Source organism: Ixodes scapularis, unplaced genomic scaffold, assembly GCF_016920785.2.
Source record: "Ixodes scapularis isolate PalLabHiFi unplaced genomic scaffold, ASM1692078v2 PGA_scaffold4__175_contigs__length_147842914, whole genome shotgun sequence".
Taxonomy (NCBI): Eukaryota; Metazoa; Arthropoda; class Arachnida; order Ixodida; family Ixodidae; genus Ixodes; species Ixodes scapularis.
Window position 1 is genome coordinate 47,740,347 of NW_024609879.1, and position 26,598 is coordinate 47,766,944.

The 26,598-nt window shown below is 48.5% G+C and overlaps 1 protein-coding gene, 1 non-coding gene and 1 pseudogene across 2 annotated transcripts; all 3 read right to left on the minus strand.

The window, feature by feature from the left end:
- Positions 1–16,371: 16,371 nt before the first annotated feature.
- LOC115312753 lies at positions 16,372–17,319 on the minus strand (annotated as a pseudogene).
- Positions 17,320–21,165: 3,846 nt separating this feature from the next.
- Trnai-aau lies at positions 21,166–21,245 on the minus strand. Its single transcript has one exon. It is a non-coding gene; the product is annotated as a tRNA-Ile (tRNA).
- A 165-nt stretch (positions 21,246–21,410) lies between these two features.
- On the minus strand, positions 21,411–21,950 carry LOC115312745. Its single transcript, XM_040211258.1, has one exon. It carries the CDS (start codon positions 21,948–21,950, stop codon positions 21,411–21,413), a length of 540 nt encoding a protein of 179 aa, XP_040067192.1.
- Between the last annotated feature and the right edge of the window lie 4,648 nt (positions 21,951–26,598).

Here is a 26,598-nt window from a genome sequence, read left to right on the forward strand (position 1 = left end):
TGGCAGAAGAGTTCCGGCTGTATAAGCATAGTAAGTTCAGGCCAACGTTACTAGCACAACTCAGTTGAAAAACTGAGCCAGCGCAGAAAAAGTGGCACCGAATCATACTCGAGAACCGAGCTAATGGCGATCGCAACGCCGCCATTTCTGCCGCAGCGGCCACTCGGGGAACTGCTCGGCTGCTTGTATTTTTTCGGGAGTATAGCACGCAATAGTGCCCGCTGTGACTGTTGTATTTTGGCTTTAATCGGCCATCTTGGCACCGAAACATATACGGTGGAAGGGGTTTCAAGGATGCCAACCCCCGTCTCGTAAGCGGCCGCGCCGCGAATCACAACGGAGATTAGGATACACCCAGGTCGGGACGCGCTACCTTAGATGACCGGTGAGGCATGGTTGTATAAAAACAATGCAAAACCTTGTAAGCTAAAGATTTTAGAAAAATTCACGCGCCTTTCATATTGTACTAAACCAAAAAAAAAAAAAGAAATAAGTTCGTACAAAAATAGTTTTTTTTCGTTTGTTTTAACGCAAAAACATGCTTTCTGAAAGCTCAAGGTGACCACAGTAAAGAAAACGATTGAGCCGCCATCTTGGCACCACGAGCCGGGGTGTTTCGATACTCTGGGAACATTTACTGACCTTAGCAGTACCCCTATAAAGAAACTTTCATGTTTCAACACGTCGCTAAGGGGTGGCGCTGCTGTCGTAGTTAGCTTGGTCTTGGTGGACGCCAGCGGCCCAGGTTTCAACGGTGAGTTTCCTAAATGAGTGTTCTACTAACGTTGGGTCAGGCCTTATAAACATACCCTCACCCCAATTTTTTTTGTCACATTAATAGTCTCATAATTTCGACAACCTTGACGGTGTGGAATGCATTTGCAAAAGGACTGTGGAAGCTCGCCATCAGCGTGCGCTCAGCAGTCGCGGACACAAATATGGCCACCAGTGAATATTTCTATGACCGAGAAATAGACCAATCTCACCAAACCTCCGGCGCATGCGTGAGGCCGCCATAACTTTAGTTCACAGTAAGCAGTTGGCAGTGGCCGAGATGGCACGTGCCGTCTCATGTTCTGCACGCGCAGAGCTCCAGCGTTGTTGTCGCAAGTGCAGAAAGACTAAAGTTCGTTTGATGCACTGCGCCAGCGGTGGCGTCAACGAACTGGCTGGTTAAATCGGTCTATTAAATCCGCAATAAAGGTTAGTTTCGGTTTCGTTCCAGTATTAAAACTTCCCCCAGGCCTAAAGTTTAGGCTAAACACCGTTTTTGGTTTCAGGATAAAGGGGTGACCTGTGCCCAAACACCCTAGCTTCCTCGTATAAGCAGAAATAACATGTGTCGCTCTGTGAAGCGAGCACACAAGACAGGCTCAGCACCTGTTATTGGGCAGGAGAGCGAACTATAGGGGGCGCTCTGACCCGTTTGTTTTCTCCACGCTCGGTGTTTACTCAACACAAGGCCTGTGCACATGCCGACAGGCCTTATGGGCATGTCCATGTCATCTTCTACAATAGAGCGCAGGGAACAGTTTAATGTAAAAAATACTAACAATCGACGAAGCGACGTTAATTGCCGGATCTATCCTCAGAGAATGCGAGCTTGACCCTCTTCGGCTTTTGTGCTGAGCTGGGATCGTGCATGCTGCATTGTTCATGCAGGCCCTAGTGGAAACAAAAGAGCACCTCCTCCCCCTCACCGGAGTACACGAACTCCAGCCGAACGCTGACGCCGCGTTCGGTTATGCCGGCCGAGCGCTGCGTCATTGTATTTGTTGTCCCCATCAGTGTAGTTGTAAAGTTAACCGCTTGGGGCGTCACGGTCTGTCCTCCTCCCCAATACCGGCACGCATCTCCAGCCCTAACTATAACCAACATTAAAAAAAAAAAAAAAAAAAAAACGAGTGCTGCCACTTACAGTGAATTGGAATCCCGTACGCAATGCATTCAGAATGCTTTTGGGAAATGTCGGAGCAAATTTTTACAATATATTTTACAGCTGTCTCTCTCTGTGGCTTACATCTGAGTACTTTTCATGAAAACTGAGCTTAAAACATTTGTAGTTATCTTTTGAACTGACAGTTTTAATGATATGTGCTATGCCGCTTTGTGCAATGAAAAGTGATTGCTGTCGCTTTTTGCCAACAAGATTTACAGAATAAGCACGCTAAGCATTGTCTCCTGGAAATCCTGCAATAAAAGTGCCCTAAAACCACCAACCGCGCACTTTGACTCATTTGAACCCTAGTGCAGTTCAGTGTTATTTGGTCCGACGAACGCAACACTCTTAAGTGTTGCGCTTATACACACTTGTATATGTGGGCGTCAGTGCTGACGCTCACACACATGTAGGGGTTGGCACTGGTCCCCACGTGGACCACTGTTTGGGAACTGCTTTAGAGGATATCGTCACGCTGTAGCCAAGCGCTCCAGTCTTGTGTGTACATACTTGGGATCCCATGAATGGTGCAAAATAGAGCGTCCTCCAGATGGACTGATACAGCTGCATCTCTTCGAGGCTCTTCCTCAGTGCGCCTTCCAAATGACACCGTGCCGATCGATCCACCCAGTCGGAGACCAGGGGTCTCCACTCCGAGTGTGAGGTTCTTGAGGCCGTCTCATCGGTGGTATATCTCATGTCGAATCGCACAGCCGGAGCCAGTCTGTTCGTAAGAAATGTACACGCCCATTGGGTATGCTTAACTTACAGGCCTTTGGTTGATCTTTTTGTTTAAGTATGAATGCAAAGCCTTCACAAATATAAGACACATTCACCGAGGCAGTTTATACGGTACCGGCATAGGCACTTTGGCTGGAGGCACTTCAGCTCTAGAAGAGAATAGAACGAAGGCTTATTATTTTCTTGTACCAAGAATTGTGGGCCTCATTAAAGTGAATGTAGCACAGCTACCTGATACTGTCTCGTCGAATGGGTCTTTTTTATTGGTTGATACTGGACAGGGTTCGATAAAGAAAGTTAAACTATTCTTCGACCCGAGTAAATATATTGCGCATCGCAGAAACCTAGAAATCCACGTGAACGTTACGCTAGTGGTGGGGGTAGTATGCAAAAATGAGAACAGGATGTCGGGGATCACAAGACAATCGAGACAAAGTAAATATTTATAAGCGCAGACTTTCACGCTCATATTCGTCAAACCAAGAAAATATTTTGTGGACACCTGGGGTATATATATTTTATTGAAAACGTGCGAGTATGATGTATCTCGGGCAAGTACTAAAGCTCAAAACTGCAGCGTTAGCATCCGTATGTAGTTTAAATGGCGCCTTGTATGTTAAACCCCTAAACCAGCCCCATGCTTTTGGAAGTCCGGGCGCCAAGAGATTCCATATCTTGGCCACCAGTTGGTGCAAACACTTATCTTTCACTTAGCTGCACTTTCCAATCTTTCCCGTGGTCTTTGCAAACGGGTTCTAGTGCGCATGGCCTGTTGAATACGAGAAGGTTCCAGCTTGTGAAGTGGAGAATGTACCTCACCGAGCTCCATGACCAAGCCCCACACTGTAGCGGCTGAATTGCTTGTTTTCTACTGTAGCATAGAACTTTGAGGACGTATACAATCCAGGTGCCTACGTGCATGCCCTAATCAGTATCGATCATCCGCGACCAAGGATTCGAACGTGATGTGATAGTACCCGCCACCTAAGTGTGCCCGCTCGCGAAATTCCGAATCTTCACGGGTTGTCCCACCAAAACGTTTTACAGGTCTGTCTAACTTGCGGGGGCTGATGGATATGAATCTCTCGAGTGGAGACGGCAACTTCCGACCAAGTAGCATCCATACTAGTGTTTTGTTCGTGGCTGTATGCACTGTGGTTTGTGCTCGCATAAAGACTGAGGCAGCGTACATCTCGTCCAGTCGTTTGCTCCTCTCGCCTTGGCCTTTAACTTCTGAACCATTCGGTCTGCTTTGCCATTTGTTAGAGGGCGATTAATTGCGCTCGCTATGACTGTGATGCCATTAGCGAGATACGAAATTAGCCGCTTTGTTCGACATTATGTGGTCCACGGCAAAAGTCCCAAACGCTGTGAAATTTGGGCACAATATTAGATTCTGCAATGTTCCAAATTTCGGAAACTTCCATTTATGATAAGTGCGTTCCACGACGAGATGGACTTCCCACTTGATCGGTCCTAAAAAAATCCAAATGGATATTATTCCATGTTTGTCTGCAGGCTTTTGACAGCTTTGGTGAAATTGACGTATGCACGTTTGACTACACATAAACCAAACCCGTTCATTCTAACCGACTACAATTAGCTCCGGGTGTATGCCTTTATGACAACCAAGCCTCGATGTACTGGATGCTGAAGTGGCGCTACCAAGGACCTCGAGCCATGTGTGTTCACCCACTCACACCTGGGCGTGCGTGCACCATGGCATAGCCGTGTCTAGGAAACATTGTGTCTTGGTGATTGATCTCAGCGCTGGGTAGGTTTGGACCCTTTTGGGGCCCCCCGGTCGAGAAAGCGCACCACTTCGGCCTCTGCTTCCCGTAGAGGGGTGTCCTGATAAGGCCCGGCCAGGATGATTCAGTCAGTCGCCTCATTTTTATCTTTTCACCCGCTCCCTACTCTTCCTTTTCCTCCTGTTTGGAGCCAAGGGCCAACTTTGGGTGTAGATAGATACCATAATTTTGAACCACTTTTGGCTATAGACGATTTCAGTTTCCTGTCGTTCTCATTCACTTGTGTTCCGTATCTGGTATGCGGAAAGAAAAACATTAATAAAACATTTCAACCAGAAATATGCGAGAAAATATAGGTGAGGCCAAACAAGAATGTCTGACAATCACGTATTTCTTGTAAATACCTTCCAGCGGCGTTTAGAGATGAAAATGATGTTTTATCGAATACCAGAAAGACGACATTAAAAATTGCTGCGCCCTTGTGGAAACGAAGTATAGTGCCTGGGCAGCACTGATAATCCAATGCATCCAGAAAAACCCCTTTTTGTTATGTTCGTCGGCTGTGCCCGTGTTGCACTCGGTGTTGGGCAATGCATCACAGGCACCAAAGTTTTTTTCCTTTCCGTCTTATGGCTTCCCGTACTCCGAAAACCCGAGCCGAGCGGGCCTCTAAAAGGGCCCGCCCTTTTCCCCTTACTTGTGCAAAAGCGAGTTAACTAGACACTTACCCTAGTTTTCGTGTAGTTTATGCTGCAAGTGACATTCTGTGTTTGTCTGGGATGTCACCCTTTTTGGTGGCCAAGAGCCGTGCAAAGTGTGGTAGGACTGACCATGTCGCCGATATACGCTAAAACGATTTCAAGTGTGCCAACACTGCGATGAACCCACTCTGCTTTTTTTTCAATCTTGCCCAAAGTAGAAACCAGAAATAGATTTTGACATAAAAAGTTAACCATGACCTAAGGTATCAGGTGGGAGAATAACATCTTGTTTTTAGAGCGCAGCTCTTAGGGGCCCGTTCCCAACTTGAGCGGCGTCGCCGTCGCCGTCGCCGTCGGCGTAACCAAGGTCATTCCAAGGTCACTTGACCCCCAAGGTCATCCCAAGGTCACGTGACACCCAAGGTCACGTGACTCCCCAAGGTCACGTGACACCCAAAGTCACGTGGCTCCCCAAGTCACGTGACCCCCGGGGTCACGGGACCCCCGATGACGTCATCAGTGACGTCACTGATGACGTCACCGGCATCCGCATCGTCATCATCAGTGATGACGTCATCAGTGACGTCACTGATGACGTCACCGACATCCGCATCGTCATCATCAGTGATGACGTCACCGGCATCCGCATCGTCATCGTCATCATCACTGATGACGTCATCAGTGACGTCACTGATGACGTCACCGACATCCACATCGTCATCGTCATCATCAGTGATGACGTCATCAGTGACGTCACTGATGACGTCACCGGCATCCGCATCGTCATAGTCATCATCACTGATGACGTCACCGGCATCCGCATCGTCATCGTCATCATCACTGCTGACGTCATCTGTGACGTCACTGATGACGTCATCGGTATCCGAATTGTCATCGTTACTGATGACGTCATCGGCATTGTCATCGTCACGTGACCCCCCCTAGGTCACGTGACCCCCCCCCCCCAAGGTCACTTGACCCCCCCCCCCCCAGTACCCTTCCCTCCTCATCTCAAGAGCTGCGCTCTAATTCGGCGTTACAGGGAGTTGTAAACAGCTTTCACTTTTTTTGTTTGTTTCTTTAATGTTTTTTTTTTTTCAGGCAAGGGGCTCATATGCCCAGGCAGTGAGAAGGGGACCCCGCAGTCCACGGTATCCGTGGAAACGCAGACCTCCCCTGGAGATATATGTTCTCCACAAGGGCCCCGACTGAACTCTGGAAACTGGCGCACATCACTCTCCAAGAAACCTGAGCACGCACCTCTGGTGTCTGCTGGCCCTTCAAGCCATGGAAGGACAACGTCTGCGCGTACCTCTGTCATAACACGAAAGCCAGGCCGATCGGACGACGCTCCACTGGCCAGATACTTCCATCCGATGAGAACATGGACGGTAGCTGCTGGCCCTCTGACGACGACTCACAAGTTTCAGTATATAGAGAGGACACTATCAGTCTTATCCGAGACCACGGAAAGGCTGATAGATAACGCGAGGAAACAAAGAACCATTCCTCGGATTCTCGCGCCAAAAGAATTGTAAAGTTTTTTTTTTTTGTTTTTTTTTTTTGTTTTATATTTCCTTATTGATTTCAATGTCGAAATCGCGGCTGAGGGAGCTATCAAATACATGGAGAGCTCTATGGGCTCCAGTTACCAAAAACGGCCGAAAATAAGCCCCATTTTCTCACTGCTATTTTAAGAAAAACACTTATACTTTTTAAATAAGATAACGGTTAGTATAGTGAAACTTTGGCGTCTGGTTCGAACCGTTAGCACTACATTTGTGTGGAGAATGAGCGTTCGGCGATGCGCAGTTTATTTGTGTGGTGAAAAAAATATTTTTCTTATTTTTTGACACGCTGTTTATTTTGTTTCGTGACTTTGCACATTCCGGCTCCTTCAAAACTCCCAGAGCTCAAAAGGCACACTGATTTAATTAATGTTATTACAAGGTTCACTCGTTGCTCCGATCAGGCCGCCGGCCTACATGTTCGGAAGGGGCTATAATCTCTAGCCGTGATGAGCAAGGATTGATCGAAGCTTAGTAAGATGAGGTTTTTTTAGTAATTAAAATACCAACTTTAGTTCTTTGTGCGTTTGAGAGGGGGCGGGTTGTTCTATGGAAGTTTAGGTTAATGCTCTGTTAGATAAGCTGTTCCAGGAATGAAAGTACCTGCGGAGGAATCGGCCGAAGTCAGCAACAGTCGCATTACGATTTCGTTGGAAGAAAAATCTCGAAGCTCTCTTGGGGGCTTCCGGAAACCTCCCAGGACAGTTGATCGCTCGGTCATTTGTGGTGTTTCTGTAACTTGAAAAACGTCAATAATGTGCTTAGTTAAGGACTGATCGAAAACAGGCTGAGTGAACGATACTTGCGTGGTATTATATCAAGGAACAAATCTATAATGCTAGTACAAACTGGCATGTATTAAAATGTAAGCATACCATTTTTAAGTTCTCGTTTAGAAGAACTAGCGAGAGACACTTGATCAAGTGCAAAAGCCTCCCAAAATAGTGCGCTGAAGAGTCGGTCAGTGAGCGGGTCATTTTCCCTTCTCGGTGTCTAAGTGGCAGAATGTATTGACAAGGAGATCGAGATGCAGGGACGCTTTGTCCAATTTGTCTTCGGCAAAGCGTGGTGTTTGCATGAGAAAAGGTCGGTGCATTTAATTATCTACGTAAGCTGCGCCACTCAAATGCACGACACGAGTGCTGAGTCACCGTTTGGATTAGACACAGGTTCGGTTCGTGTTTCACTCATTGAACATTCATTATATAGCGTGCCAAAAAATAACAAAAACTTTTTGTTTTCACCACACAAACTACACATCGCCGAACGCTCATCCTCCGCAGAAATGAGCGCTAGCGGGGACGCGATGGTAGGATCGCGACCGGAATAGCAGGCAGAATCAGTTTTTACAATGCAGCTGTTTATGTCTAGGGTTCTGTGGATTTTTCGTGTGCGTCAACAAAAATTTGGGTCCCGAATTCGATGCAAAATCGCTTCATTCTGTGCAAAAGCTTATATGTCTCATCACTTGAACTTGCATTTTCAGTAGATTAGTTGTCAATAGGTACAATTTTCAAGATCAGTAGACTCTCAGGTAGATAATAAAGGTTTCTCGAAGATTTGCCGCTGTGCGACCCGCGTCGGCCATGTGCGCGCTCGCACCGCCCTCTTTTTTTCGCTGTTTCGACCCCCCCCCCCCCCCCCCCGCCGCTTGCGTGCCTAGTTTCCTTTCCTTCCGCTCACCAGATCACGACAATAAATGTGTTCCTATCTTTATTCAAAATTCGGAGTCACGTCTGTGTCGTGCGCTGAACAGCTTCGCTGGTCATCTACCTTCACAGAGAGGAATGGCTCATGATTTTTGACTAATATTTACTCCTCATGGTCCTCATGGGGACTCCGGCTCTCTAGCTTAGTCGGCAGTACGACGATCCCCTACGATAAATAAAATGCATGCTCATTGCGTTGTGCGATTATTGTTTCGATGACGTTATAATCAGTCGTCAATAATCTGATTAGTCTCGGGCACGCTGGACAGTGTGTTTTTCTTTGGTTTAAGAGCAGTCGCAGGTTATCTAATTTACGGTAATAAACATATATGTATAAAATAAACGCCTATCACGAAGCATTGGGATTATGTTGCTCCGAGTATGTCAAATACAGCATCTTAAATAGAGTAAACTTGTGAGATATTTACGACGGGTTTTTAAGTTTCGGTTTGCTATCGGAGCGCATCTCAGCCCCGGCGGCACCGAGCCCCGTGGAGAGATAGTGCAACCAGCCTCTGCTGCGTCGCGCGATGACAGCGCAGGAGAGGTTGGTTGCACTATCTCTCCACGGGGCGCGGTGCCGCCGGGGCTGAGATGCGCTCCGATAGCAAACGGAAACTTAAAAACCCGTCGATTTTGTGCGGTTTCTCAGGAGGCCGTAAAATGCTTCGCGAGCCTTCTATCGTTCTGCAATTTGTTGATTTAGTATTTTCCGATGACGCTGAGCAATTTTCTAATTGAAACCATGCCCTTAAACACAATATTAAAAAGTTAATTCCGCAAAAATATGTAACAACCTAATTATCCCGGACTTTAATAATTTTCCTAAATGGGCCCCTGGCCCAGGACCAAAACGCCACAAGCCTTTCTTCGTTGCGATGAGTCGTTTTCGCAGGAGCGATTTGGCCTGCTTTCTCTGAAACACCGGCCCTGTATATATATATATATATAGGCGAGGCAGAGTAGTTTGAGAACAATAGACCGGGAAAATGTAATGAGTCAGAGATCCGTACTTGCGGAGTTGCTATGCTAGGAGTTTATTGTATGTATTACGACAGTTTCGCCGAGAGGCTCGGCTTTCGGTGGGTTCCTGAAAACTTTGATTCTTTGATTCATTGGATTAAGTACGGTTCATTCATCTGCACATATTCGTTTATATCCTCATCGGAGACCACGTACGATGGTGTGAAGTGCCCGTGTTGTATATTCAATAACGTGGCTCTTGATTCTCGCAGATGATGATGATACCGTGTCTCTAAATCTCATAAACAAAGAATACCACATGTACGCGGGACGAGACACGGTGGGAGGATTTCTGGAGCACAAACGAGCACGTACCACGTGACACCAAGCGTCGTACCGCGTTCCACGCGGCGGCGTGTGTTTCCAGAACACCTCCGATTGGATACATTTCGTTTCTTGTGCATTAATAAGAGAGGTAGGAAACGCCAGAAAGCCAAGGTGGAGTGGTGTAGGGGTTAGCACACCCGACCGGACATTGGGAGGCCCAGAGTTCAAATCCTGGCTCCGCCGTTTTTTGGCTTTCGGCGAGTTCCTGAAAACTTTGATTCTTTGATTCATTAGATTAAGTACGGTTCATTCATCTGCACATATTCGTTTATATCCTCCTCGGAGACCACGTACGATGGTGTGAAGTGCCCGTGTTGTATATTCAATAACGTGGCTCTTGATTCTCGCAGATGATGATGATACCGTGTCTCTAAAGCTCATAAACAAAGAATACTACATGTACACGGGACGAGACAAACAGTGGGAGGATATCTGCAGCACAAACGAGCACGTACCACGTGACACCAAGCGTCGTACCGCGTTCCACGAGGCGGCGTGTGTTTCCAGAACACCTCCGATTGGATACATTTCGTTTCTTGTGCATTAATAAGACAGGTAGGAAACGCCAGAAAGCCAAGGTGGAGTGGTGTAGCGGTTAGCACGAGAGATCCACTGATACTCTCTTTGTTCAGTGTACTTGGGGGAAGTTTTCTTAGTTCATGGCTGGAGGGAGACACGGGAAAATCCCGGTCACGTTGCTTGAAGTTTTACAAAGAAATAGCAGCGGCAAAGATGATTTTCGAAGCACGTTTTTCAAAAGAATATCTCGAAAAGGTTAAAAGAAAAACTCTATATTGGAACACTCTGGAGCTATTAATACCACCACCACTGTACCGTAGTGTCTTGGGGAGTTCCGTTGTTAACGATGTATTCCATCGCTTACGAAAATATCCTGTTAGGACAGCAAGCAAAAAATTTTTCGTCAGGTTTCACTGTGAAGTACTGCCAGTTAAAACGTGGCTCATAAAAAAGGGGTTTTACGAGCCGTGGTCAACAAACTGTGTGCTATGCCCCACGCCAGAGACGCTACAGAATGTGTTTTTATATTGTACAAATGCGGAGCTTTTTCGGGTTGAATTGAGAGCAGTGCTGCAGATTGATCACTACATAGAATGGAAGACCGCAAAGTTTTTGCAGTTTGGTGACAGGGCGTGGGAAATGTTGGCTCTACTCGGTCTCCATGCAATTTGGCGATCTAGGACGGACCATTTAGAGGTCCGAGAAGGAGCCAAGCCCGCGTGGCAACACTTCTGTGACGGATTCGTGTATGTGAGCTCACTGCTAGAAGCGACGGAGCAGCAAGGGCTGGAAGGTTGGTCGAAGTTCAGAGCGCGTTTAAACAAACGAGCTCTGAAGACACGGAGGACAAAGATAAGTCAATAGGCCACCGTAAACGGGGATCGGGTTTTTATATAGTATGTATGTAAGAAAGCCGCTGCGGGCGTGATCTGCTTACTGATTTGTATAACTGACACCAAAGATTGTGTACTGCATTTCTTGTCAAGCGCAAAGACTGTTTCGTAAAGCCAAAAAAAAAAAAAGATAGAAAGAACACAAGTCTTTTTAGAGCATGTAAATAACAAATAATTAAAAAAAAAAAAGGTGTAGGGGTTAGCACACCCGACCGGACATTGGGAGGCCCAGAGTTCAAATCCTGGCTCCGCCGTTTTTTGGCTTTCGGCGGGTTTCTAAAAACTTTGATTCTTTGATTCATTGCATGAAGTACGTCTCGGCGAGACAGCCCGCCGAGACGACGGGCTGTCACGGCGCCACGGGCACACGAGCCACCTGCTCGTGCCGGTGGCGGTCAGTTCGAATCAAAGGCCGAACCGCAAACGGACCTTTCCTTGCTTAGTCTCAGAACAACGTAACATAAGTGGTGGAGGTCGGTCCTTCCTCGCACCTCTGCTGCCATCAGGTTACTTCGCAGCAACCGCCAACTAGCTACGGCCGGAATCACCCAAGGGATTCATCCTATATCTTCACAGGGACCCCCCCCCCCCTAGTTTTGCCGGCTTCGGGACAGACGACGTCGAGGACTGGCTTCGTACATACGAACGGGCAAGCCTCCATAATACCTGGGACGACACGTTTAAACTCGGTAACGTCGTGTTCTACCTCCGCGACACCGTCAGGTCAAGGTCTGGTTCGACAACCACGAGGACCAGATGGGCTCGTGGGACGGTTTCAAGTCCAAGCTCTCCGACGTGTTCGGTTGCCCGGTTAGCCGCTAAGAAAACGCGAAATACGCCCTTACTTCTCGTGCAGAGACGGTGGCCGAGGCAGTAATCACTTACATCGAGGCCGTCCTGGCCCTCCGCAGGCGCGTGGTTCCTACAATGGCCGAGTCTGAGAAAGTAGCGCATATAATGAAAGGCATCGCCGAAGACGCGTTTACCATGCTGGTATCGCGCAACCCAACTACGAGGACTCAATCAGAGGAGGAGTGTCGGCAATGGGAAGCGCATAGGAAACGACGCATCGCTGATCAAGCCACCGTTTCCAGGCTGCAAAATTGCGTCCCGTCGGCATCAGCTCCGACTACTGAGCTGAAGACTTTCATCAGAGACCTCATCAAAGAGGAACTCGCGCTCTTGCCGTCGGCCCAACTTCCTGTCGTATCTGAGCATCAAACCACGACCAAAAGACAGCCTCCGATAGCTCATTCGCGAAGAATTATCGGCATCGACTCAATCCCTACAGAAACTGTGTGTTCTGCCTCACCCGCACGCTTCTACGAGAATTCTTTCACTCAGCCTGTCGATTAGCCAATATATCCTACTCAGCGTAATAACAACGGGGATTGCGGTTGGCACCAGCAGTATGTACAACTCACTCGGCGCCCTATTTGTTTTTATTGTGGCATCTAGGACATGTTGCACGCTACTGTAACCGTCGCCAATGGAACACATCTCAACTTGTCTACGCGTCACAATCGCCAGCTTTATATTACCTCAACGAAAACCGTTACGACAACCGAGATCGCGGCGATCGGGACACTAGTTACCCCACCAGACTCAGCTGGCCACGACGTTCAGCGTCCCCCGCCAACCGTGGTCGGCGCCGCAGGACCCCGTTACCTGTCTTTTGCTCCTCATCACCCTTACGGTCCGACCGGACATTTCCTAAGTCATTCATTCATGGGGAAAACTAAAAGCGGCATCTCAAGGGAGTACAGCTGCTTCTTCATCAAATGAACATCCCCCGCCATCATTTCCATCTTCAAACCTGCTAGACACTATCATCAAGAAGGTGAGATTCACGGAGTTAATCGATATTTTATGCATATATTTCAATTATGAGTGAAAACGTTAGAAAAGTGTTAAAGCTTGCTGGCACACCCTGGGAAGGGGGATGTATCCGCACTGCTAACACATCTCTGGCTCATCCGCTCGGTGTAGTTTCCGTCTCCATAACCATTCGCACTGACTCTCATCGCCATTGTTTGTCGTTTTATCTCACTGCAGCCATGACGTTACCCTCGAATGGGTCTTTTTAGCTTCACGTCACGCCCTTATTGATTGTGGAAGGAATGAAGTGCATTTAAGTGACATTGAAATCTCGCCCTACTCTGCTCCTTGCCAAACCGTTGCTTTTCGATCCGCCTCCAACTATCGAATCCCACCACTGACCGCAGCGCTCATACAGCTACATGCAGACGTCAGTGACTATGATTACTTAATTGAACCTAAGAGGGAACTTCTTCAAAAAGGTATTGCCTTACCTACAGCACTTGCCACCTCCCGCGGCCACCGAACACCTGTTCGGGTTACTATTGCAACGCATCTTGCCCAGGTATTGTCCGCTGGTACGTGCGTCGGCACGGCAAGGATTCAGGCAATCCAACACATCATTAGTGTTAGCCTCAAACCATCCCAAAAATAGTCACCACCTACCAAACCATGCGAACACAATTCCGAGGCACTCTTGACAATGATTGATCCTCATTTACCACCTACACAGCGTGACAAGTTATCAAAGCTTCTGCACGATTTCACTGATATATCTGACATTGATGCGAAACATATCGGGGGGACCTTACTATTAAGCATATTGTTGACACAGGAGAGCACCGCCCAGTACGAAGCCGTCCGTATCGCGTTTCCCAAACTGAACGCGAAGTTATTCAGAAGCAGGTCAATGACCTGTTGCAACAAGGAATTATCGAAGAATCCTCAAGACCCTGGTCTTCACCAGTTGTCCTGGCGAAAAAGAAAGACCGCAGTTAGAGATTTTGTGTCGATTACAGGCGTTTAAAGAAGATCACAAAAAAAGATGTCTATCCTCTGCCCCGTATAGATGATGCCCTTGATACACTATATGGCTCCCGGTACTTTTCATCAATCGACATGGGCTCTGATTATTGGGAGATTAGTATCGACAAAAGGGATAAAGAAAAAACAGCCTTTGGTGACACCTGATGGCCTCTACCGGTTCCGTGGTATGCTCTTTGGGCTTTACAATGCCCCTGCTACATTCAAAAGAATTATGGATACCTATTACGTGGCCTACGATGGACGACATGTTTGTGTTATCTAGATGATGTGGTAGTGTACTCCTCCACCTTCCATGAGCATATATCTCGACTGCGCGCAGTTCTCTTGTGTTTCCGCAATGCTACCTTCCAGCTGATCTTCAAGAAATGCAAGTTCACCTCTCAGACCCTTAAGAAAGTCGGTCACGTCCTCGATACACAGGGGATAACACCAGACCCCGACAAGCTCACCGCCGTATCTCATTTTCCTCGTCCGACAAACCCCTAAACACTGCGGTCTTTTCTAGGTCTGTGCTCGTACTTTCGTCGCTTCATACGTGGGTTTCCTCACATCTCTGCGCCCCTTAACCACCTTTTTAAAAAGAATATACCATTTGCATGGTGCGACACTCAAAAGAAGGCATTTCTATCCTTAAAAGCAGCTTTAATACCACAGCCCGTGTTAGCCCATTTTGATCCGCGAGCCGATACCGAAATACACTCAGACGCAAGCGGTTTTGGACTAGGCGCCGTTCTAATTGAAAAGCGTCAAGGCCACGACCATGTCATCGCATACGCCAGCCGATCATTGCCAAAAGCCGAAATTAACTATTCCATCTCAGAAAACGAATGCCTAGCTGTAATCTGGGACATAACGAACTTTCGACCGTACATCTTTGGCTGTCCATAAGGTAAACACCGATCACCATTCCTTGTGTTGGTTGGATAATTTAAAGGATCCGAGTGGACGCCTTGGCCGTTGGGCCCTCAAGGTGCAAGAGTACGACATCTCTATCTGCTACAAATCTGGAAACAAGCATGAAGCACCTTACTGCCTGTCTCGGAATCCAGTTGATACTTGACCCGAAAACCATGGAGCACTCGCCGCCGCAGTGTCCCTAAGATCCTCCGTTGATTTCGGCACCGAACAGCAGAAGGACCCGAAATTACAGAAGATTATTGCTAGTCTTCGAAACCCTCACCTAACTCAGAGAGACAAACAAGGAACCAGCCTTCATGTATTCCAGAATGACATACTGTATCGCCGAAACTATCATTCACACGGTCCTGATCTCTTGTTCGTCGTCCCCAGACACCTCCATGCGAATATTCTATTGGCATTGCATGACGACCCTACTGCCGGTCATATGGGCGTTTACAAAACATACCTTTGAGCCCGCTCCAACTTTTACTGGCAAGGCATGTATAGTGATGTCTTCAAATACGTCAATTCCTGCATCAAATGTCAGCGGCAGAAAAAGCCTACCCAGCCGCCAGCCGCTCTCCTTCAATTCCTGCCACCACCTCACGATATATTTGAGCGAGTCGGCATTAACTTGCTCGGTTCGTTTCCAAAATTGTTCTCAGACAACCGCTGTGTGATTGTCGCAATTGACCAGTTCTCGCGGCATGCTGAAACTTGCCATTTGTCTCAATGTATTACCAGACGCTTCTTTGCAGACGCTTAAGAAGCGTCTGCAAATGATTGCCCAAAAACATCTCGTTCTTTCTTTCATCGCGCTTAATTGCACTTGTTCACTCAACGCTGTCATTTTTATTTCTTTCTTAGCAAGCTCCCATTGCGCGCCATACTCTAATTGCTTCCCGTTCCCTACATTTTCGATCACGGCCTGCACTTGGGCCGTAAAAACACCGTTCTCCAAAAGTTTCACGTTAATTTTTCAGTGATTCCAGCCAAAATGCTCTTCTGTTTCACTTTTACTACCCGTACAAACACTAACTAGACACTGATCGCTAAAAGAAACATGGTGCACGCGATGTTAAGAAAATAAAGGAGACAAATCTAACGACATGTACGCCCCATCTAAACGGATGTGTATGGGCCCTTGAAAATGGGTGTACTGGACGTCACGGCCGCTCTTCGACCGGGTGGCTGTTCCGCTTTCGTGGCGTCTTCTCCAGTCAGCTCGAGGAGTGAAATGAAGCATAAAAAAGGAATGGCCTGCACAGGGATCGAACCTGTGACCTTCGCGTTATTAGCACGACGCTCTAACCTTTTCTTTTTTTTTTTCTTTATTCCTGTTTTTTACAAGTCAATATATACAAGTCTGAGGACAAAAAGAGCAAAATTGGCAGTGCTAAAAACTACCAGCCGGCCTTTCGGCTCGTAGTATAAGTTAAAATCTTTTTAAATTTCTAACTGCTTCCAGTTGTTGAATCCACTCTGGCACGCAGCTCTGAGCCTTGTACACTTCAACAATTGAGGCAATACTCTCGCTGAAATATTCCCGAGCCTCGCGCGCGTCAATGTCGGCATGGCGCGGAGCCATCCGTGACCTCCAAATACTATGCAGGCCCAGTAACATTATCATGTCGAAGGGCACGCCGTCCTTGTTTTCAACGGGTAGGTATCTAATACCATGCATGTCTAACGGAAAATCTTTTTTGAGATTTTTTTGGAGGACGTCCCAGAAAAAGACACCATCCCAGCACTCCAGGAATACATGCTCAATTGTCTCGGGCTTTTGACACAAAAAACAGTGGTTGCCCCACGGGACGAACATTCTCTTTTCTTTCATCAAAGTCTTTACAGTTAAGGTGCCGGTGTGTAATTTGTAAAAGAATGACTTAACCCCAGGCGGAACGAGCATTCTCTTAACACGCTTTAAGACATCTTGTCCTGGGCCTGCACAATAAAACGCTCTATACAAAGGTACGGGAAAGACAACGTCAGAAAGATTCCTATACAACTTTTTTCTGGATACTTCGCTCAAATGTCCAAAAGAAAACCTGGCTGCCAAAAAATTACATGACGCGACAACTTCCTTGAGATATCCGTGGACGCCGTCTGGCACACATGCCGAAGAAACAATAAACTCAGGCAGAGTTCTTTCTACACAGTCTCACCTGGTAGACGGTTCGTAAAAACGGGTCACTAACACCTCGAAGATAAATAAAACGATTCACAACTTGGCGCAGAAATAAATGTGACAATCCTAGTCCGCCCTCGCGGACGCGCCGGAAAAGGTTCATACGACTCGTCCGTTCCCATGACGAGCCCCAAATAAAAACAGCGAAAACGCGGTGCAATTTTTGAACATTAACACGCGAGCAATGCAACACTTGTAGCACGTACCACAGTTTGCTAGCAAGGAACAAATTGCAAACTTACGCACGGGCAAAAATAGACAATTCCCAACCTTTCCAGCTTTCCGCTTTCTCGTGGAGTTCTAGTGCCTGCCTGCGCCAATAGGGCTCACTGTCACGGTAGTTCTCGAGAGGTACGCCCAAATATTTTACAGGGGTGGTTGACCACTTTATATTTCGAAAAACACTAGGAGTGGAACACCACTGGCCATGCCAAAAACCTAAACACTTATCCCAGTTTACAGCGCTTCCACTGACAGCACAGAAACGTTTCACTATGTTCACAACTTCAATTATGCTTTCTTGATTTGCGCAAAACAGAGCGATATCATCAGCATAGGCTAAAATACGTACTTCCGATGCAAACAGGTTAAACCCACAGATACTGTTACTTCTTATGATGCTCAAACAAAATGATTCGATATAAATGCAAAAAAGAAGGGGTGAAAGAGGACATCCTTGGCGTACGGAACGCTCTACCATTATGCGCTTTCCAACCGACTTATTCACTATAAGACTGGTCGTACAACCGCTGTACGCCATCCGCACACCGCGTAAAACTGAACCGACATTTACATGGTCTAAGACAGATAAAAGAACTTCATGCGGTACACGGTCGAAGGCCTTTTCGAGGTCAATTTGTAGCATAGCTACACCCCTATTCATAACATCACAACACTCCAAGACGCTCCGAGCTTTTTGAATGCTTGCAAAAATAGTTCTGCCCTTTATCCCGCAAGCTTGGTGGGGACCGACTAGTTCTGTTATTACCGATTGTAATCGTCTGGCCAATATTTTCATTAGTACTTTATAGTCGACGTTAGTTAAGCTTATGGGGCGATAAGCTGTGACCTGTCTTAGTTTGATTTCGTCCTCCGTTTTTGGGATCAACACAGTGTGCGACGACAAAAACGTTGGTGGAAGGACATTCAGCTCAAAAGCTTCGTTGAAAACAATAGATAAGATGGGCGAAATTTCATGTTTAAACGACTTATAAAAAGCTGCGCTTAGTCCATCAGGACCTGGGGACTTCCCCGGGTTTAGGGCCTCGATTGCTATTTTAACTTCCTCGCGCGTAATGGGTTCCTCCAACACTTTCTTTGTTCCGTCGTCAAGGCGTAGAAGACAAAAACTCTTTTTTAAAACGCTCCGTTTGAACGGAGGTATGAGCAAACAACCTGCTGTAATAGTCGTAAAATGCGCGTTCTATCTCTTCTTTTTCCTTAGTAACCACACCACAATATTCTATTTCTGCTATCTCATCGCGGCGCGCGTTCCTTTTTTCGAGGCCTAGGGCGCGCTTAGTGGGCGTCTCCCCAGCTATCAGCCTACCAGCCCGCGCTCTCACCAACGCTCCGCGATAACGTTCTCTATCAATTAGTTCAAGCTTTGCCTTCAAAGCACAGATGTCATCTTTGAATGCACCCGGCATTTTGCACTCTTCTTTTATCAGCGTTTGCAAGTTGTAACGCAGTAACGTTTCATTTCTTTTTTCTTCATTCTGAATTGCACTGGCTCTTTCTAAAACTTTTATCTTGATTTCCTGCTTAAAAAGTTCCCATTTCGCCCCATACTCTAATTTTTGCCCATTTTCTACTTTTTCTATAGAAGCCTGTACGTAGGCTCTAAAAAGGTCGTCCTCTAAGAGTTTGGAGTTGAGTTTCCAAAGCTCCCAGCTGAATGAATTTTTCTTTTCTTTGTTACCTTTAATGCAAGCAGATACCAGACAGTGATCACTGAAAGACACTGGGCGTACACTGTACTCATAACACAAAGGAAGAATCTCCAACGAAACATACAATCTATCCAAGCGGGCGTGACTTGCCCCTTGAAAGTGGGTAAACTGTACCTCCCGCCCATTTCTGAGGCATTCACCAACGTCGTCAAGGCCATGCTCATTAATTATGGAAATCAAACTCGCGGTGCTCGCATCACTATAAGCAGTATAACTGGTTTTGTCTTTCGAAGAACACACACAGTTAAAATCGCCCATGAAAATGAGACGCCGCTCGCAGTTACAGTAATGCTGAATGCCATCAAAAACCTGCACCTTTCTTCAGTTCTAGTTGGAGCATACACGCAAATAACACGCCATTCTAAGGAAAAAAAACTAATATCACATAATACAAATCGTCCCGACGCGCACGTAGTCATGGACTGGACTGTAGCTCCTAAACTACTACGAATAAGCAAAAAACACCCCGCCGACGTCCCCACCGCATGGCTGACACAAATATCATATCGCGCCGTAAAAGGCCGTACCATAACGTCCGTCTGCTCCACGCTCTATACTTTAGTCTCCTGTACGGCGACAAAGTCCAGGTCCTGCTCCGTCACGAGGCGGTAAAGCTGGTTCTGTCTACGCCTCGCCGAGAGCCCTCGTACGTTTAATGTCGCAAAACGCAATGGCCTTTCTAACGTCACCATCAACTAGTAGAAACTGTCCATACGGCGCTTACCCTTGTCAGCTAGCGTAGTGAAGCGCGTTCCAGTCCAGCAGGCGGTCACGGAGCATGCTAGTCGCCACGTGTAAGCGACGACGAACGCGGTTTGCTGGGGACGCGTATCCCCCGCCCGCTGCCAGTCTTCCATTGCTTTTCAAGCTGACTGAGCCGCCTCTCCTGCGATGCCGCGCTGACCTCGTCATGGCGACGCTTTACCGCTGCCACGTCGAAGTCCATCTCCGAGGGAGGGCTGTCCTCACTTTGTGCAGGAAGGGGGTCCACCACCTTGGCGGTGGTCCCGGTCGGCGACCCCGGTTGAGCGGCCGGAACAGAAGACGTACTTTTCGGGAGCCCGTCGGGCTCACGTCCTTCCTTGGCGACAACGACGACTTCTTTCGTGTCTTCGGCCTTGTCTTGCGTGGCCGCCGACGCCGCTGCTCGTTCTGCTTCTTCCTCGTCCATGAGGAGCTCGCTCTGATCTCCTCCGTCGGTGCCTAGCCCAACTGCCCGAGCGTACGACCGGGTGCAGTCGGCCTGCTCGTGCCCGAAGGCGCGGCACTCACTGCACATAGGGACGCGGCAGTCTTTCCGAATGTGCCCCGTGGTGCGGCACCCCAGGCAGATCGGAGGTCGGCCGGGAACTATCACTAGGACCGTGCCACCGCCGAGGCGCAGCTGGTGCGGGATGCGGTCGAGCGAGACACTCTCGCGCAGCTCCAGGCAGACGGGTCGGGTTGTCGACTCGGTGTGCTCGAAGTCCGGGACCCTCCACTTCTCGCTCGTCACTTCCTTCACTATGCCAAACTCCGCAAAAGCTCGTCGTATGGCGTCACTGGTAACGTCGAAAGACACCCAGTGTAGCTTTATGCGGAGCTCGCACCGTACTGGGTCGATGACAAGGCATTGCTTCTCCTTGATGACGAGCTGCCCGGCTTCGAGAAGCTTCTTTTTTGCCTCGTCCGTCCGCAAGTTGAGGAGCCATACGTGCGACATTTGGTACGCACCTATGGTTCCCACGTCCTGGATGACGCCGGTGTCCTTCAGCGGCTGCTGAAAATCCTCGATCCTGTAAGGTCGTCCGGCGATGTCGCAGTGCAGAATAACTGCACGCTTCATCGCCTCTCCGGAGGGCAGCGAAGGCAAGACGATACGGTAGTCCTTGGTAGCAGCGATATTGCCGCTAGCCGAGTCACCGCGGCCCGCGGGGGCCGTTATCACAGCTCCGTGGGAGCTTGCCATTCTTGCGTCCCTACTCGACGAGTGCCGGAAAAAGAATGCACGACGCTCTAACCGACTGAGCTAGCAGGCCGGGTGGCTATTTCGCTTTCGTGGCGTCTTCTCCAGTCAGCTCGAGGAGTGAAATGAAGCGTTAAAAAGGAATGGCCTGCACAGGGATCGAACCTGTGACCTTCGCGTTATTAGCACGACGCTCTAACCGACTGAGCTAGCTATTTTTTGCCAGCTTGGCGTTTTTATTTTGGTATTGGGTGCTATTTACATTCTAAAAGGTCAGTGTTTTGACACAACTTACAGCAACAATTATTTACATGACATGAAACGAACTGCAGCTCACCCGATCAGCGTGGCGGCAGCCCTCAAGGGGTTGGTTTCGGTCTGCAATGTCCTTACTTCACTAGTGATTGGAATCTCTCCCAGTGCTCCGTTTCCTCAAAAGAGGTTTCTTTGATGATCGATGACGTATACTTGAAGCCATCTGGAAAGTGGCGCCACGCCGATTTTCCGCGTTCACGCACCAAAGTATGATCGGTGCGCGAGTTCCATATCGCATGCAGACCGATCAAAGTGAGAAGTTCGTAACACCTGCTATGTTGCTGATCAGGAGTGACAAGAAACTTCATGCTGTGCCATGTTGGGTACAGCTCAATCCTTAAAGCTGCGCTTAGCTGCGCCCGAAAGAGTTCGGCATTAGAACAATACAAAAACGTGTGTTGCAACGTCTCCGGGACAGGGCATATAGCACAGTTCACGCCCCACGGCAAATAAAAACCCTTTCGTTCCTCCCATGTATTAACCGCCAGGACTTCCGTGTGGAAGCGCACAAAAAAGTCCCTTGTGCCTGCGCGAATAGGGTAAACACTTAACCTTTTAAACACGTCCGATCTTTCGGCGTCGGGGAACATTTGGCGATACATTGGAGGCGGCATTACGAGGTCTAGGGTATCCCAATAAAGACGTCTTCTCTTTACTTTGTTTAGATATTCCCATAAAAGCGTTCTTCGAAAAACCTGATCGCATCTCTGATCTCTTTGTAGTAGCGAAGCGTCGAGCACTTCTTTGGAGCGCCATCTGTCTCTTTCATCCAGGGAGCAAGGTAGTGTCCACCAAGCTGTCGGAACGCCGCCACCAGCGCGGGAGTTTTGTCTCGGTTTCGGAAAACAAGAAGCCGCTGCACTTTTAGTTTTATTTCTAAGTTTACTAATCCGAGTCCTCCTTTTTGCCTACTTATAAAAAGGTTGCTCCGGCACATTCTTTCGAAACCAGAACCCCAGACAAACGTCGCACAGAATCTATGTTCTTTCTGTACATCGAGCTGCCTACACGGCACCGGTTGCGCTGAATACCAAACGGTTGAAAAAAACACTGCATTGCTGACATACGCTCTATTCAAAAGTGGTACGTACCTCCCCCACCATTCTGGAAGCTTTGCCCGCAACGTGTTCAAATGTATGCCATCTACGCCTGTCCTGAGCTGCGTGCTGCCCAATCCGACCCCTAAGTGGTTGGAGATGTGTGTTGACCACGCTATACCCAGGAATAGTTGTGGCTTGGATGGTCATGGTCCCAGCCAGGTGCCGACCTTTTTTTTGTTGGGCTCATTTTCGCTCCTGAAACGTCACAAAACTGACTGACATGTTCTACTTCCTTCCTCACCTCCTCTTGCGATTGGCCAATCAGTGTCACATCATCTGCGTATGCCAACATTTTAACTGACATTGAGCCCAGGCAAGCTCCCCTTATGCTGTGGTCACTTAAGATTGCTTTGCACAGCGTTTCAAGGTAAATGGCGAATAAAATAGGCGACATAGGGCAACCTTGTCGTACGGACGACGTAACGGGAATGCTACACGACCTGCGCCCGTTGACCAAGAGTCTTGTACTTATGTCCCTATAGCATATTTTAAGAAAATTCACTAAAAACTCTCCCGTTCCGCATTGCTCTAGTAAGGAGAATAAAAAGTGAAAGCCGTTTACAACTCCCTGTAACGCCGAATTAGAGCGCAGCTCTTGAGGAGGAGGAGGGAAGGGTACTGGGGGGGGGGGGGGGGCCAAGTGACCTTGGGTGGGGGTCACGTGACCTAGGGGGGTCACGTGACGATGACGATGACGTCATCAGTAACGATGACTATGTGGATACCGATGACGTCATCAGTGATGATGACAATGACGATGCGGATGCCGGTGACGTCATCAGTGATGATGACGATGACGATGCGGATGCCGGTGACGTCATCAGTGACGTCACTGATGACGTCATCAGCGATGATGACGATGACTATGCGGATGCCGGTGACGTTATCAGTGACTTCACATGACGTCATCAGCGATGATGACGCTGACGATGCGGATGCCGGTGACGTCATCAGTGACGTCACTGATGACGTCATCAGCGATGATGACGATGCGGATGCCGGTGACGTCACCAGTGATGATGACGATGACGATGCGGATGCCGGTGACGTCATCAGTGATGATGGCGATGACGATGCGGATGCCGGTGACGTTATCAGTGACGTAACTGATGACGTCATCGGGGGTCACGTGACTTGGGGAGCCACGTGACTTTGGGTGTCACGTGACCTTGGGGGTCACGTGACCTTGGGGTGACCTTGGGGAGTCACGTGACCCCCGATGACCCTTGGGGAGGGGTCACGTGACCTTGGGTGACCTTGGGGTCACGTGACCTTGGGATGACCTTGGGGGTCAAGTGACCTTGGGATGACCTTGGTTACGCCGACGCCGACGGCGACGGCGACGCCGACGGCGACGCCGACGCCGCTCAAGCCGGGAACGGGCCCCTAAGAGCTGCGCTCTAAAAAAGTATGATTCACTCTGTTGAATGCTTTTTTAAAGTTATTTGCAGGACGGCCGTGGGACGTTCCATGGCTTCCGCCGTTTCTGTTATAACTCTCATTGTGTGTAAGTTTGCGAATATTGACCTGTTCTTGAAGCCATACGTTTGATGATTTCCAACCAGGGTTTGGTAAGCTGTTTCCAGGCGTTTTGCTCAAATTTTTGCCAGGATCTTATAATCTGTTGTTAACAGGCTTATCGGCCTAAAGTCTTCACTACTTGCAATGGAGCCCCTACACTTCCGTTTTGGAATTAGTACCGTCACTGCCTGTCTCATGAAAGGCGGGAGGAGCTTTCGTTTATACACGTCTCCGTAAACTTGCGTTAAAATGGGGACTAGTTCTTCTGAAAAGGTTTTGTAAAAAGCTGCGCCCAGACCGTCTACACCCGGCGATTTGTTCGGTGTTAGCTCCTTAATGGCACTTCGTACTTCTGACTCGCTGATAGGCCTGTTCAGGAATTCAGTTATTGCCTCTGGTGCTGCTGAAAATGGTGACCAGCTCTCGTTCTATTTCTGCGGTGTCGGACATGATGTTCCCTTTACTTTGAAGTTGACTAATTTGGTTGCGGCTGGCGCGTTCGCGCTCACGCGTTTTAAAGATTTTCGTAGGACCTTCAGAACGCCCTAGCGTCCGTAATCGTGATCTGACCATTGCTCCGCGGTACTCCTCCTCTAGTATTCCGAGCAGTAGGGATTTACATTCTCGAGTATCAGCTGTAAACACACCGGGCGTCGTATTTTCTTCTCGAATTAGTGTTTGAAGCGCCTTCGTCACGTCCCTCTTACCGTCCTTCCTTTCCCGAGACTTTTCTTGGAAAAAGGCTATAATGCACATTTTTATCTCTTCTTTCAGCAGCTCCCAGTGTACGGCAGTTGCGTTGTTTCCTTCCCCTTTATCTGTAATAAGTTTTCTAGCTGCGCGCTGCAGCCCCTCTTCCTCGAGAGCATTTTCGTTTAGTTTCCAAATTTTCCAGCATGAGTCGCGATTTGGCTTTTCTTTTACCTTTCTTATCTGCGCCGCAACTATGGCATGATCGGAGAAAGCTAACGGCTTGACCTGATAGCAGGCCGTATCTACTGCTAAGCGACTCGAAGCATATATTCGGTCCAGGCGCGAGTGACAATCGCCTTGCCAATGAGTGTAGCCGGGAGCAGGTGCTTCGACAAATTCCGTCACGTCTTGTAAATCAAAGTTTCGGATTAGATTCTTTAGTTCCGTCAGACTGGAATCCTGTCAGAGCCCCTTCGAGGAGTCGTTTGCTCGCGTGACGCAGTTGAAATCTCCTCCGAGTATAGTCGGCGCCGGGGTGTTCATATATTGTCTGAGCTGAATTGAAAAATAGTTTCCTTTCTACTGCGAGATTCGGCGCCATGCACAGAAATTAATCGTAATGCTTCATTATTGTAAACCACATCAACCGCGCAAATTCTCCCACTCTGATCTGTCTCCCATTCCGGAAAAAGCACAATCCCGCTTCGCTTGCGAATTAGTATCGCCGTGCCTGCACTATGCGAAATTCCATGGGCATAACGAAATTCAAAGTGGTTTTCGAAGAATAGAACAGCCTGCTTTACATGTTCGGTGGTTAACTTAGTTTCTTGTAGCAAGGCCACCTGAACTCTTTCCGCTAAAAGCGTGTTGAGTAGTCATTGCTTCCTTTTTTGGGCTATCAAGCTAACGCAACTAAGCGTAATTATTTTTAAACTGAATTTCGCTAACTGTTAGTGCCTCCTTGGCCACTCTTCTAACCTGTGGCACTACACCCAACCAACCACCACGCGCCTATAACATGCAGCAGAGGGCATATAAAGCGAACCTATGCAGAGTCTTTCTGTCGGCAGGCGTCCGGCAGGATCCGAGGCTTGGGGTTGTATCGAAAACGTCTCTGGCTTGGCTGCTTCATCTTGAGGCGCTGTTCATGCAGCCCTTGGCCTTCCTCCTCTGTGCTGGCCCAATCCTCTTTTTCCGATGGCTTCAAGTTGGCATAGTCCTTATCGTCCGGCGTAGCTTGCATCTCCACCTCGGTGCCCCCGTAGTCGCCGTTGGGCTCACCTACATGACGTGGTGACGCAGCCTTGGCGGAAGCGCTGACTTCCGTGCTGCCGCCGTTTACGTCTGCCTTTGAGGTAGCCGATAACAGTGGGTAGTCTTGGAGCGTGGGGGGCGTGGCAGGCGCAGTAACTTCAGTGGCAGCCCTGTTGAAGGTGCTTGGCTCGGTGAAGTTACCCCTAGCCGACGGTGTGCCGCCAGCGGCAATTTTCACTTCTTCCTCGTCCATAAGATGATAAGATGCTCGGACTCGTCGATGCCGCCCGTGCCGTCTGCGACCGTTGCATAAGTCCTGACGCAATCGTCCTTTTCATGGCCAAAGCGTCGACACAGGTCGCATCGTGGCGTCTTACACTCACGTTGGACGTGTCCAGTCCTTCGACATCGCAGACACATTGGGGCGCGCCCGGGCGCAACGATGAGCACCGAGCCATGTGGAAGACGCAGCTGGTGTGGGAGCCTATCCAAGGTGACGCCTTTTTGAGGCTTGAGGCTTACAACTCTTGTGGTTGATTCAACTTCCTGGCAGGAAGAGGGATCTCTTCCTGCCAGCTTTCTCGAGTGACGCCCTCGACCCTGCCATATTGCTCGAGAGCTCTCCGGATGGTGTCGTCCGGGACGTCGCACGGCACCCAGTGCAGTTTTAACCGTACCTCGGCCTTGTTAGGGT

Excerpts from the sequence above, each read along its gene's own strand:
- LOC115312745 (XM_040211258.1), bottom strand. The coding sequence starts at position 21,950 with ATGCCGCCTCCAATGTATCGCCAAATGTTCCCCGACGCCGAAAGATCG.